The sequence below is a fragment of the Emiliania huxleyi genome, assembly GCF_000372725.1.
Source record: "Emiliania huxleyi CCMP1516 unplaced genomic scaffold EMIHUscaffold_861, whole genome shotgun sequence".
NCBI classification, from domain to species: Eukaryota; Haptophyta; order Isochrysidales; family Noelaerhabdaceae; genus Emiliania; species Emiliania huxleyi.
The window spans coordinates 3587-13874 of record NW_005195577.1 but is presented as its reverse complement, the minus strand read 5'-3'; the positions used below and the strand labels follow the sequence as shown (position 1 = coordinate 13874).

The 10288-nt window shown below is 65.3% G+C and overlaps 3 protein-coding genes across 3 annotated transcripts in view; all 3 read right to left on the bottom strand.

Moving 5' to 3' along the window:
• Nucleotides 1-1306: 1306 nt before the first annotated feature.
• On the bottom strand, nt 1307-2608 carry EMIHUDRAFT_460150 (hypothetical protein). The gene is made up of 3 exons (XM_005758441.1): nt 2596-2608; nt 1783-2574; nt 1307-1684 (listed from the first exon to the last, which is right to left on the bottom strand). Exons 2-3 carry the CDS (start codon nt 2401-2403, stop codon nt 1430-1432), a joined length of 876 nt encoding a protein of 291 aa, XP_005758498.1. The 5' UTR covers nt 2404-2574; nt 2596-2608; the 3' UTR covers nt 1307-1429.
• An 839-nt stretch (nt 2609-3447) lies between these two features.
• Nucleotides 3448-4818, bottom strand: EMIHUDRAFT_250023 (hypothetical protein; the record flags this gene model as incomplete). The annotated part of the gene is made up of 5 exons (XM_005758440.1): nt 3448-3820; nt 4084-4112; nt 4190-4262; nt 4464-4573; nt 4789-4818. The coding sequence occupies 5 exons, from the start codon at nt 4816-4818 to the stop codon at nt 3448-3450; spliced, it is 615 nt and encodes a 204-aa protein (XP_005758497.1).
• A 3911-nt stretch (nt 4819-8729) lies between these two features.
• The window catches only part of EMIHUDRAFT_471218 (hypothetical protein), a 2707-nt gene continuing 1148 nt past the window's right edge, over nt 8730-10288 (bottom strand). The window contains exons 2-6 of the mRNA XM_005758439.1: nt 10153-10288; nt 9952-10004; nt 9536-9805; nt 9334-9394; nt 8730-9193 (exon numbers count right to left, since the gene is read on the bottom strand). Coding sequence (XP_005758496.1) covers nt 9110-9193; nt 9334-9394; nt 9536-9805; nt 9952-10004; nt 10153-10288 — 604 coding nt within the window. The 3' untranslated portion in view covers nt 8730-9109. The remainder of the gene's footprint in view (nt 9194-9333; nt 9395-9535; nt 9806-9951; nt 10005-10152) is intronic.

Below are 10288 nucleotides of genomic sequence, written 5' to 3'. Positions count from 1 at the left end.
TACTTCAGTAACACAGTATCTGCATGCCCCAGGCCCAGTATTGCAGTATCACCCTCGCGGCAGAGAGGTATTTGCGCCACCGATACTAACTCCGCCGTCACAGGGACACGGATTGAAGATCCCTCACACCAAGATCGTGCAGGGCGGGGACACACGTCCCTAAATCCCATCTCGTCTCAGAGTTTGACCGTTTTCTTTATTTATTTATTACATCGGCTAAGTCGGCCGGACGGCCTGGGCCAAGTCCCAAGCGTGAAGCGAGAGGCTCCCACCGTGATCATAGATCAAAACACGCGTACAACGATATACGGCGCAGCCCCCAAATTTTCTTCGCCTGCGGCGGGCGATCGATCCTCCTCATGCTCTCAGCAATCGCCGCCTCAGCATCCTCCTCTTCCCACTTCCGATTCTCGTTGCTGCTTCTTGAGCGGAATCTTCGGCGACTTCTAGCCAAAGCCCAAACAGTTCTCACAAATAGCCTCAAGCTCAAACAAACGCATGTCAGAGAAGCCTGTGTATGCTGGTCCTCTTTGAACGATCCGCGCGTGAGGTAGCATAGGGCCTTGTTGGCAGCAGCCAGCTTGTTGCGCTGCTTCGTTGCGATGAGCTGATTGGGATCGCAGAAGTGCATGCCAAAGGCAAAGCACCGCCACAATCTTGAAGCAGAACACATTGCAACCGCATCGTCCGCACTGCCATCGGCATGCCGCGCCCGCCGCTTCGCCGCAGCCGCCTTAAGGCACGCATAGCGGCAGCACATGGTACGTTGCGCGTACTTGAGCAGAGTTGCGCGCCGCAAGTAGCGCACTGGCCCTGGGAGAAGCGAGAAGGCGATATGGCGTCGTGCGCGGCATACGTTGGACGCGTCCTCCAGGACCAAGGTATTTTTCGGGTAAACCGGAAGGCTTTTCAGGTATACCCGGTTTTACCCGGAGTTGGCCTTATGTCGTCTAAGTTCATGGGGCCCCCGACCATACAGCGTCTAAGTCTGAGCCCGGCTCCGTGCGGGGGCTAAGTTGAGCGCTCGCGCTCGCTGTGGCCTGTGGCCTGTGTGCAGAGCCCGTCTGGCAGAGCCCGTCTGGCAGAGGAGGAGGCTGCGCTGCGCAAGCACGGGCGGGAGGGGCTTCTCCTGCGGAGTCGTGCGTGCGCAGGGCTCCTCTTTGCTTTCTTCTACTCCCTACTATCATCTCGTTCCCGTCCTACCAGAGAAGAGCCTCTGCCAGAGGCTATAAGTGTGTATAGACGCGACCCTCTCTAGCCCTACTACCCAACCATTGCGTACAGTTTGTGGCCCGGGCCATCTCTCTCGGCGCCATGTACCTTTTCCCTTAACACACAGCACACATGACAACCCGCACACAACGAACGTGACGCGTCCAAGATCCTACTTCCTAGAGCGTGTATGTCCTGCAGCCTTTTCGCCTCGGTCTCACATCGCCAGCAGCCGCTCGAAAAAGTCACCGGGCAGCTCCCCCTTGGAGGACGGCTGGTCCGACGGGAGAGGGTCCGCGGAGGCGGGCGGTGGGCGGGGCGGCGGCTCCACGAACGAGACCGCCTTGGTGGTGGTTGTCGCTGGCCGCACCCTCCAGGGCGGCACGTCTCCATCCGGGTGAGGCGGCGCCACCCGAGGAGGCGGCGGCGCGTAGGGCTTGCGCTTGGGCGGCGCGCCGGCGAGCGATGCCGCCTAGCAGCAAGGAGGCCGGGTCGTGGCGTGGGGGCGGGGAAAGCGCGTGCGGCATGGGGAGGGCAGGGTAGAGGCAGAGGCAGGGGGAGGGGGGGCACCGTGGCTGCGGCCTCGTCGCGCCGCAGCTCGTCGCGAGGGAGGGGAGGCGGCCAGCCGAGGTGGGCCTGCAGCTGGTTGGGGTGGCCCTCGAGGGCCGCCGCGAGCGCGTCTCTCCCCGCGGGCGTGTGCTCGTTCTCGTGCACGTACAGGTACTCGCCTTTCGGCAGCTTGCCGCCCGCCGCAGCGCGGCCGAGAGCGAGGAGCGTAGCGTCTCCGAGACGGTTGTGCTGAAGGGCGAGTCGCGCCAGCCGAGGGCAGGCGCCACCCTCCACCGCCTCGGCGATCGCCACCCCGCCCTCGTCTCCGATCTCGTTCCCCGACAGGTAGAGCCACTCCAGCTGCGGAGTAGCGCCCGCCAGCGCCGCCGCAAGCGAGGCGGCGCCGCAGTCCGTGATGCCGTTCTCCTGCAGCGCGAGCCGGCGGAGCGGCACGCCGCCGGTGCGCGCGAGCCCGGCAAACGCACTCATCGCGCCGTCGCCCGCGCCGTTCTGCATCGCAAAGAGCGACTCGAGTGCCGGCAGCGCCGGGAGCGCCGCAACCACCGCGGCCAGGCCATCGGCACAGAGGCTGCACCGATGCAGGTGCAGCTCCGTCAGCTGCGCAGGCCGCAGCGTGCGCATCGCTGAGCTAAGACCCAAGGCGTCGCACGCGTCAATGGCCCGGTCGCCCAGGTCAAAGGCAGCGTCGGTGACAAAGGAGTGACGCGCGTCCCACGCGGGCAGCTCGAGGTACTTCAGGTGCTCCGAGGGGCGCGCAGGCTCGGTGAACTTTGCGAAGAATTCCTCTGCCTGCTCTAAATCCCGTTCGGTGGCCTCCTCGATTGGGGCATCTTCGCTGGGCATTGTTCGCGGTGGGTCTGTTCTTCTTGGGTTTGCGTCCCGACAGATAGGGGGGGGGTGCCCCAGCTTGGGCTTCTTGGCCAATAGGATCCTGCAAGGGGCCCCTATTTTCCGCGTTTTTTCATTGTTTTGCTTCGCTGCGCGTTCTGGGGATAGATAGAAAACAAACATGTAGGTGAAAGAAAGAAAGGTTGGGCGCGTAGTACCGGCGTACGTACCGGCGTGCGGGGCGTTTTGGCGCGAGTCAGTGCCAACAGACCCCTATCAAGCCTGAACCCTGCTTCCTGCCGCGACGCGCGCTAACAAGAAAAACTTTTGGTTTTCTTCTTCTCGTACTCGTATAAGCCCCCCCGATACTCGATAGACTCTCCCGGGGGTGTTCGTCTCTCGAGGTTCTCTCTCTCGAGATTGGGGCATTGCGAGCTGCGTGTTTTCTTCTTTGTTTCCCTTCGAGCATCGTTATCATTTCACATTTGTCTTTTGCACCGCCGCTCGGGTGAACGGGCGTGTGGGAGCACGGGCCTGCGCAACCGCCAACCCCGCCACCGCCAGGGGGAGACGCCTTACGCGAATGTCCGGTGTACGTTTTGTTCTGGGTGTGCACGCGGCTGCCTGCATGTGCACATGACTTTCTCGGCACTTGGAGGTTGGAGCACTTGCGCCACGGGTGAAATTCTGAAAAACGTGCAGCACTTCTAGCCGACATCGACAAAAGTCACTCTCTAGCCCCGCGGCGAGCGGCCCCGCCGGAGGCGAAGAAAATTTTGCCATCTAGCGCACTCTAACACACATTTTTGCACAAATCGACGCCTCCAAAATAAGTCTTCACTGCAGCACGCCCTCCTCGAGCGAGTAATGCGTCTGTAGGCCAATATAGAGCGCTTCTCGCGCGCGCTCCTCAGCTGGCGGTCCGCAGGGCCGCCCGGGCGAGAAGCGCAAGCCCGCCAGCCGCACCATGTGATTCACGATGATGAGCGTCTCGGCCTCGAGCAGCGTGTAGGAGCGAAGCTTGCCCTCGCACTCGCGTTGCTCGAGCCTGAAGCCACTGCGCCTTGACCACGAGATAGCCCGCGGGGATGGTGTCGGTGTGTTGACGACCGTGTCCTCGGCCAGCGTGTGCGCCTTCCCCTTGAGCACCGCCAGCCAGTAGAGCACCTCGAGCGACTGCTCGCGCCGATCTCTGCGCGGCGACAGCGGCCTGGAAGGACACGTCTCCGGCCAAGTCGGTTACGGGGAGGGCTACTACGAGGTCTTTGCGCGGGGGTGGTCGGGCGCCAGGCGCCCAGTCGATTGCCGCATAGTTCGTCGTAGTAGCCCTATCATAAACTTCTTATTCACACCTTGCACTTTGAAAAAAGAAATATCCGACCTTTGTCGAAGATCCGGAGGGTTTATCAGAGCATCACCCCCACACGCCCCTCTCCGAATAAAATCCCCGCGCCCCGCCACCAGAGAGAGCACCTCACCGCCCGGGCTTTCGGCTCAGAGGCCTGCCGAGCCCGAACGAGAGCTTGGCGCGCGGCGCGGCCCCCGAGCGCGAGGCGCCCGTCGCGTTGCGCCCGAGCACGCGGTCTCGCTCGGCCTTCGCTGCTGCCTCCGCCGCGGCCCTGTCGGCCTCCGCCGAGGCCTCCGCAGCGAGCCTCGACTGCAGCTCGTGCAGCCGCGCCTCGGACTCGCGCCGCTTGGCCTCGACCACCACCGCCTCCCTCGCTCGCTGCGCCTCCGCCTCCTCCTGCTCCGCCGCCAGCCGCGACTCCTCCTCCGCCCGCCGCTGCCGCTCCGCCGCGGCGGCTGCCTCCGCCGCCGCAGCCTTGGCGGCCTCGAGCTGCGCCGGGAGCGACCCCTCGATTGCCGCGCGTGTGGCGGCGAGCTCCGCCGCCCAGGAGGGCGCCGCCATCGCTTGGGCAACGCGCTCGCGCACCGCCGCCTCGACGGCCTCGGAGAGGGCGGCCTTGACCGCCGCGTCGAGCAGCGCCTCCTCGATGTGAGCCGCCTTTGCCGCCCGCCGCGCCTCCTCCGCCACCGCCGCCTCCCGCCGCCGCGCAGTGATTTCCTCCTCGCGCCGCCGCCAATCCTCGGCGGGGTCGTTGGCCTCTGCCTCCTCCTCCTCCTCAGCCGCAACCGCCACCTCGCCGGCGGCAGCGCCATCTCTGGTGCGGGCCGCACCAGCGTTATCGCCGTCGGCGGAACGCTCATTGCTGCGACCTCGCCCTTCCCTGCCTCTCTCGTTGCTGCGAGATCGCCGTGTGTGCTGGCTTCGGCTGCGGCTTCGGCTGTGGCTGCGGCTTCGACTGCGGTGACGGTGGCGCCTGCGGTGACGGTGGCGGTGTTCGCCGTGATCTCGGCGCGAGTCCCAGCGGGAGATTTTGCCAGACGGCTCACGGCCACCCATATGGGTCGCCTCTGGTGCTCACGGCGCCGGCGCACGCGCGCACCCGCAGCACCAACCGCGCGCACCGGACGACCCCTACCCCCTACCCCCCCCAAAACCCTGACTCCACCCTACCCTACTACTACCCCCTAAAAACGGCCCGCGAGGTGGGGTGCTAGTATGAGCCCGACCCAGGTCGTAGTGTTCTTGCTCCAAGCGCGTGCGCTTCGGCGGTTAGTGGTGCACTAACCTCCGAGAACCCTTCGGGTCGCTCCTCATCGCAAACCCTGTCAGCAGAGTCCTCCCACGGGCCTGTACACGGAACTTATCGCTCTGAGATCCCATTGATGAGCATTGTTGCAGAATGCATGCATGCGGGAGGGGAGTCATAGCGAGCGACCCCATCGCTCCCCGCGTGTTATGGCCCTGCGACCGCGCACCCCCCAGGGGGTCAGGGCTCTCTTGCCCGCAGCCAGTCCCCGAGCATCCGGCCCGCTGTGGGTGCGCTTCTTTAGCCGCCAGTTTAGCTCTCCCCGGCCCCGGTTGTCCGAGGTTTACCATGAACCACGATCGTACTCCAAGTCTTGCATTTACCGCTCTCTTCCAACTCCCGCCACAAGGTCGTTTGTCCTTTCTGTGTCCTTTCACTTCTTCTTACATCTCTCTCCCAACACTCACGTACACTTGGAGCACCTTGGAGTGCGGTCACCGGTCAGTTAACCTCACATCCAGGGCCGGGGGAGCTAGATGAAGCGCACCCACAGGCACAGCGGGCCGGATGATCGGCATCGGGCTACGAGCAAAAAAGCCCTGACCCTTGTGGGATACGTGCGCATTCGCAGGGAGGGGGCCGTTAAAGTAAACAGGGTTTCCGAGGGTTGGTCTGCGCTTTGGGTTTACCCTAGCGGCGGAGCGCCCCCTCTACCCTTGGACCGTTGGAGCTATGTAAGGCGGCGAAGAAGGATGAGGCGGCGAGGGGGGAGGTGGTGAGGGAGGGGGCAGCGAGGGAGGAGGGGGCGGTGAGGGAGGAGGAGGTGGCGAGAGAGAGAGGGCGGCGAAGGAGGGGGTGGCGAGGGCAAGGGAGGTGGGGGTGAGGATTTTGACGCGCCCGCCGTCCCGGCGGTGGCCGTGGGGAGAGGCCGAGGCCGGGGTCGAGGAGGCCCAGCCGTGGCAGCAGTACCTGCTGTACCCGGGCCACCAGACCTGCTCTTCCTCACACACCTCCCGCTTCGCGCGCTCGAGGTGGACGGAGCGCTGCCTCTGCTCTCGTTCCCGCTGCTTTCTTTCTTTCTGGGGCCGACGGCTACAAGGGGGCGGCACGCCTGCCTCTGGCGGCTCCTGCACGGATCACATCCGGCCTTCTTCAAGGGGCCTATGCAGAGCTTCGGGACGGCGGCCGCCAACCCGGCGGTGCTCGCGCTCCAGGTCCCTCGTTTGCTCGAGGGCTCTTCGCTACCCGTCATCTTCCAGTCCACGGCCTCAGATCCGCAACCGCTACTTGGCCGCAACCGCTACTTGGAAGATGACGGGCCTGGAGAGCCGCAACCGCTACTTGGAACGCGGCGGAGCAGCTTGACGAGGCTCCTATCAGGCCGGTCACAACCTGCGACGGAGATCTCTTACCGTTGCTCTCGGAGTGGGAAAATCACCCGTGGGACAACTGCCAACCGGCTAAGCTGCCCAAGCCCAACCCGGCGCGGCGAGGCGGCCCCTCCGCCAGCCGCGACGGTCGCCATGGAGGTGAAGTGGCAGCAAATGGAGCGGAGGTGACATGCGCGTCTGGCCGAAAACGTCGCCATAAACAGCGGCGCGAGCGTCAGCGCTACCAGAGTGCATCATCATGAGCGATCGGGTAGGCTAGCGGCTACACAGCCCGGCTTGTGTCGATCGTCAACATCGTACTATCAACGGACGCACTCAAACTCCATCGTGTCTGGAGGCACTCAAACTCCGCCATCGTGTCTGGAGGCACTCAAACTCCGCCATCGTGTCTGGAGGCACTCAAACTCCATCGTGTCTGGAGGCACTCAAACTCCGCCATCGTGTCTGGAGGCACTCAAACTCTCCATCATCGTGTCTGGAGGCACCATCGTCACGCTGCGGTCGGGTGGCGGCTACACAGCCCGGCAGCGTGTCGATCACATCGGAAGCTCGCGGCACCGCATAGCGGACGCGCGAGGTACCGTCATCAACAGCGCTCAGCGGCGGGCGCAGCGAGGCAACTCGGCGCGTCTCTCAAGGGTGAGAACCTCTTATCACCATCGGCATCTGTCCGTCGTCATCTGCATAGCATCACGGCTGATCGGCCAGCGTCACGACATAATCGCCATCATCCTCATGGTCATGCCCAACTTGCGCGTAGGAATCCTAGGGAGGAGGAGGCTGCGCTGCGCAAGCACAGGCGGGAGGGGTTTCTCCTGCGGAGTCGTGCGTGCGCGGGGCTCCTCTTTGCGAATACTCCCTACATACATCTCGTACCCGTTCTACCAGAGAAGGTTGCTTCCCCCAGGATTAGTCTTCTCTACTGAGAACTGAGTGAGGGAGGGGACGAACTAAGGGCGGCTGGGCGGGGCTGCGCCTGCGGCCGGAGCTAGCATGGCTCGTCAGAGCCGAGACCCCGGCGAGGCGGCGCTCCGATGGGCGGCTACCTAGCCAGTCGCGAGGCAGTCTTTCTGTGACCCACCCACCTCTCCCTTGTGTTTTGTCTCTGGCGAGGTACTCCCACGCCTCTCGGGGTTTTTGTCTGGCCGAGTCAACATGATGGGGCGAGCCTCGGCGAGCTGCGTCAGCTGTTCCCACAGCAGGCGGGAAGTAGGAATTCTGATAATAAGGCAAAAAGATTGGTTGCGCCTTGCCGATCCGCACCTACCTAGGCTCTTGGGTGGCGCGCCCACTCTTCACAACGAACCTGGTTAGGAATTCCGCCGTCTGCGAGTTGAGCTTCGCCACCTTCGCCTTCCTCTCCCGCGCCGCCGCCGCCTCCCGGTCCTCGCGGCGGTCCGCCAGCGGGTTGTCACCGGCGTCAGCAGCCACGATCATGGCCGTGACGGCCTCGCCCGCCATGTCGATTCTCGGTCGATCGATCGCGCGTCCCAAAAGTCGCCAAAAGTGGCGGCGAGTCGCAATCACCCGCCCGCCGTCCCGGCGGTCCCGCAGCTCGCGCGCATCTCCCTCTTAACCCACCTCTAACATCACAATAGGGAATTCCTACCACGCCAGGTTTTGTCTGGGGTTTGTGACGTTCGCCAGTCGCGCTCCGCACGTCTCCGATCGCTGGGCGCGGTCACTCTCCGGCCCGTCACCCGCCTGCCGATCACCTGTCCGCCTCGCCGCGCGCGGGCCGCTCGCCTGCTCGCCACCGCCGCAGCGCTTCCCCGCGCCGCCACGCTTCCCTGTGCACCTGACTGCGCTGCGCAGACGGCGCGCTCTGGCACAGAGCAGCGGCCGCCCAGGCGGTCGCTGCTCCGCCCCGTCCGAATCCGTCCGCCCGCGCGTGCTGCTGCCGCCGCCGCCGCCGCTCCACCCGATCCCCGTGTGTCGTGAGAGTAAAATGCTTTGTGTATGGCAGGCACCCGTGTCGCATGTTATGTGTGTGGACTTGTCGCACTTGAGCCTCTATGATTAGTAGACCGTCTGCGCAGCGCTCTCGGAGAGGCGCTTTGTACTCGGGTTTGGATGGTAGCGCGGGGCGGGGCGCCCCGCCGGAGGCTGGTTACTCTTACTGATGGTGATGCCGTTACGCGTATAAGCAATATTAAAAGGTCTGCGGGAGGCCCAGGGTGCCAGGGCAGCCAATTCGAGCTAGAGAGAAGCCCCGGGAGAAACACCGTCCACACGGCAATCTCCCACATCACGCCACCCTGCCCAACGCTCAACGCACCCTCCCTCTTCTCAGCCACCTCTCTTGCCACACCCACGCCCCTGTCTGCAATCACGTCCCACAGAACTCACCTCTAGACGACGAGAGACCCGCCACGCCGCAACCGACTTCACACACGCGCGATATAGAGAAAACGCCCTCCGCAGCCGAAGCTCTTCGAGCCCTCGCCCCGAGACACGGCGGGCACCCGCCTGGCCTCGCCCCGCCTTCGCCCCCGGTGCTGCGGGGCTGGCGCGCTACGGCTCGTGCGTCGCCATCTTGGCGTCGGCCTTGGAGTGTGGCTGCGGCTTGAGCGCCTTGCGCCAGCTGGCCCTCAGCACCTGCGGCGGCGGGCACGCCGTGCTGTCTTCTAGCCGCGAAGGGGAAGGGGAGAGGCAGAGGCAGAGGGCGAAAGAGGGAGAGGGGGGGAGAGGGCGAGAGAAAGGCGGTGGGGCGGGAGGAGAGCCGGCGGCTGCGTCGCCTCCCACAACATCTTCCCGACGCCGGCCTGCAGCGCCCTCACCTCGTCCTGCAGCTCGCACCTGGGGGGAGGGGCAGGGCGGGGGCGGCCTCAGTGGGCAGGGCCTTCCCCCTCCCTCCCTCCCCCCCCCTCCCCCTCCCTGGTTCCCCCCCCCCCCTCCCCCCCTCCCCCTCCCCCTCCCGGCTGCCCGCTCCCCGCGCACTTGCGCGTCTCGACGGCGCTGCCGCGGGCGCTGTTGGCGGCGATCCGCTGCGCTGCCGCCTCGACGGCCGCTTGAGCCTTTTCGAGCTCGTCCTGAAGCACGACCTGCGGGGAGGATTGATGAGACTCGTGATGCATGCCCGCCCCCCCCCCGCCCCCTTCCCTCGAGCTGTCGCGCAGCAGCGCCTCCTCGGCGGCGATGGCGGCGAGGGCGTCGTCCTGCGCGGCGAGCTCCTCCTGCGCCTGGAAGAGGTTGTGCCGCAGCAGCTGCCTGCGGGGCGAGCCGCGGGGCGGGGTGGGCAGCCCCGCTCCAGCAGCCCTTCTCCAAGAGCCCTTCTCCAAGAGCCCTTCTCTAAGAGCCCTTCTCCAGCAGCGGGGCGGGGTGGGGGTGGGGTGAGGATGCGTGGCGGCGGGCGCCTCTCGCGGAAGCGGGACACGGCGGCGAGCTGGGAGAGCGGCTCGGTGACGACCTGGGGTTAGGGTCAGGGTGGGTTAGGGTTAGGGCTGGGTCGGGTGAGCTGAGGAGGGGTCTCGGGGACGACCTTTGGGGGGGCGAGGGACGTGTGGGGAGGAGAGGAGGGGGACGTGTGGAGGGGAGCAGGGCCGGGCACGACGCGCCTCGCACGCGACGACCGTGTTTGAAAACATCGAGTTGTTGTTGTCGAGCGTCACGACGAGCATTCCCCCCACCCCGCCAGGCACCTGGATCTCGCCGTCGTGCTGCGCTGCGCGCGCCGTCGCCTGCGGCTTCATG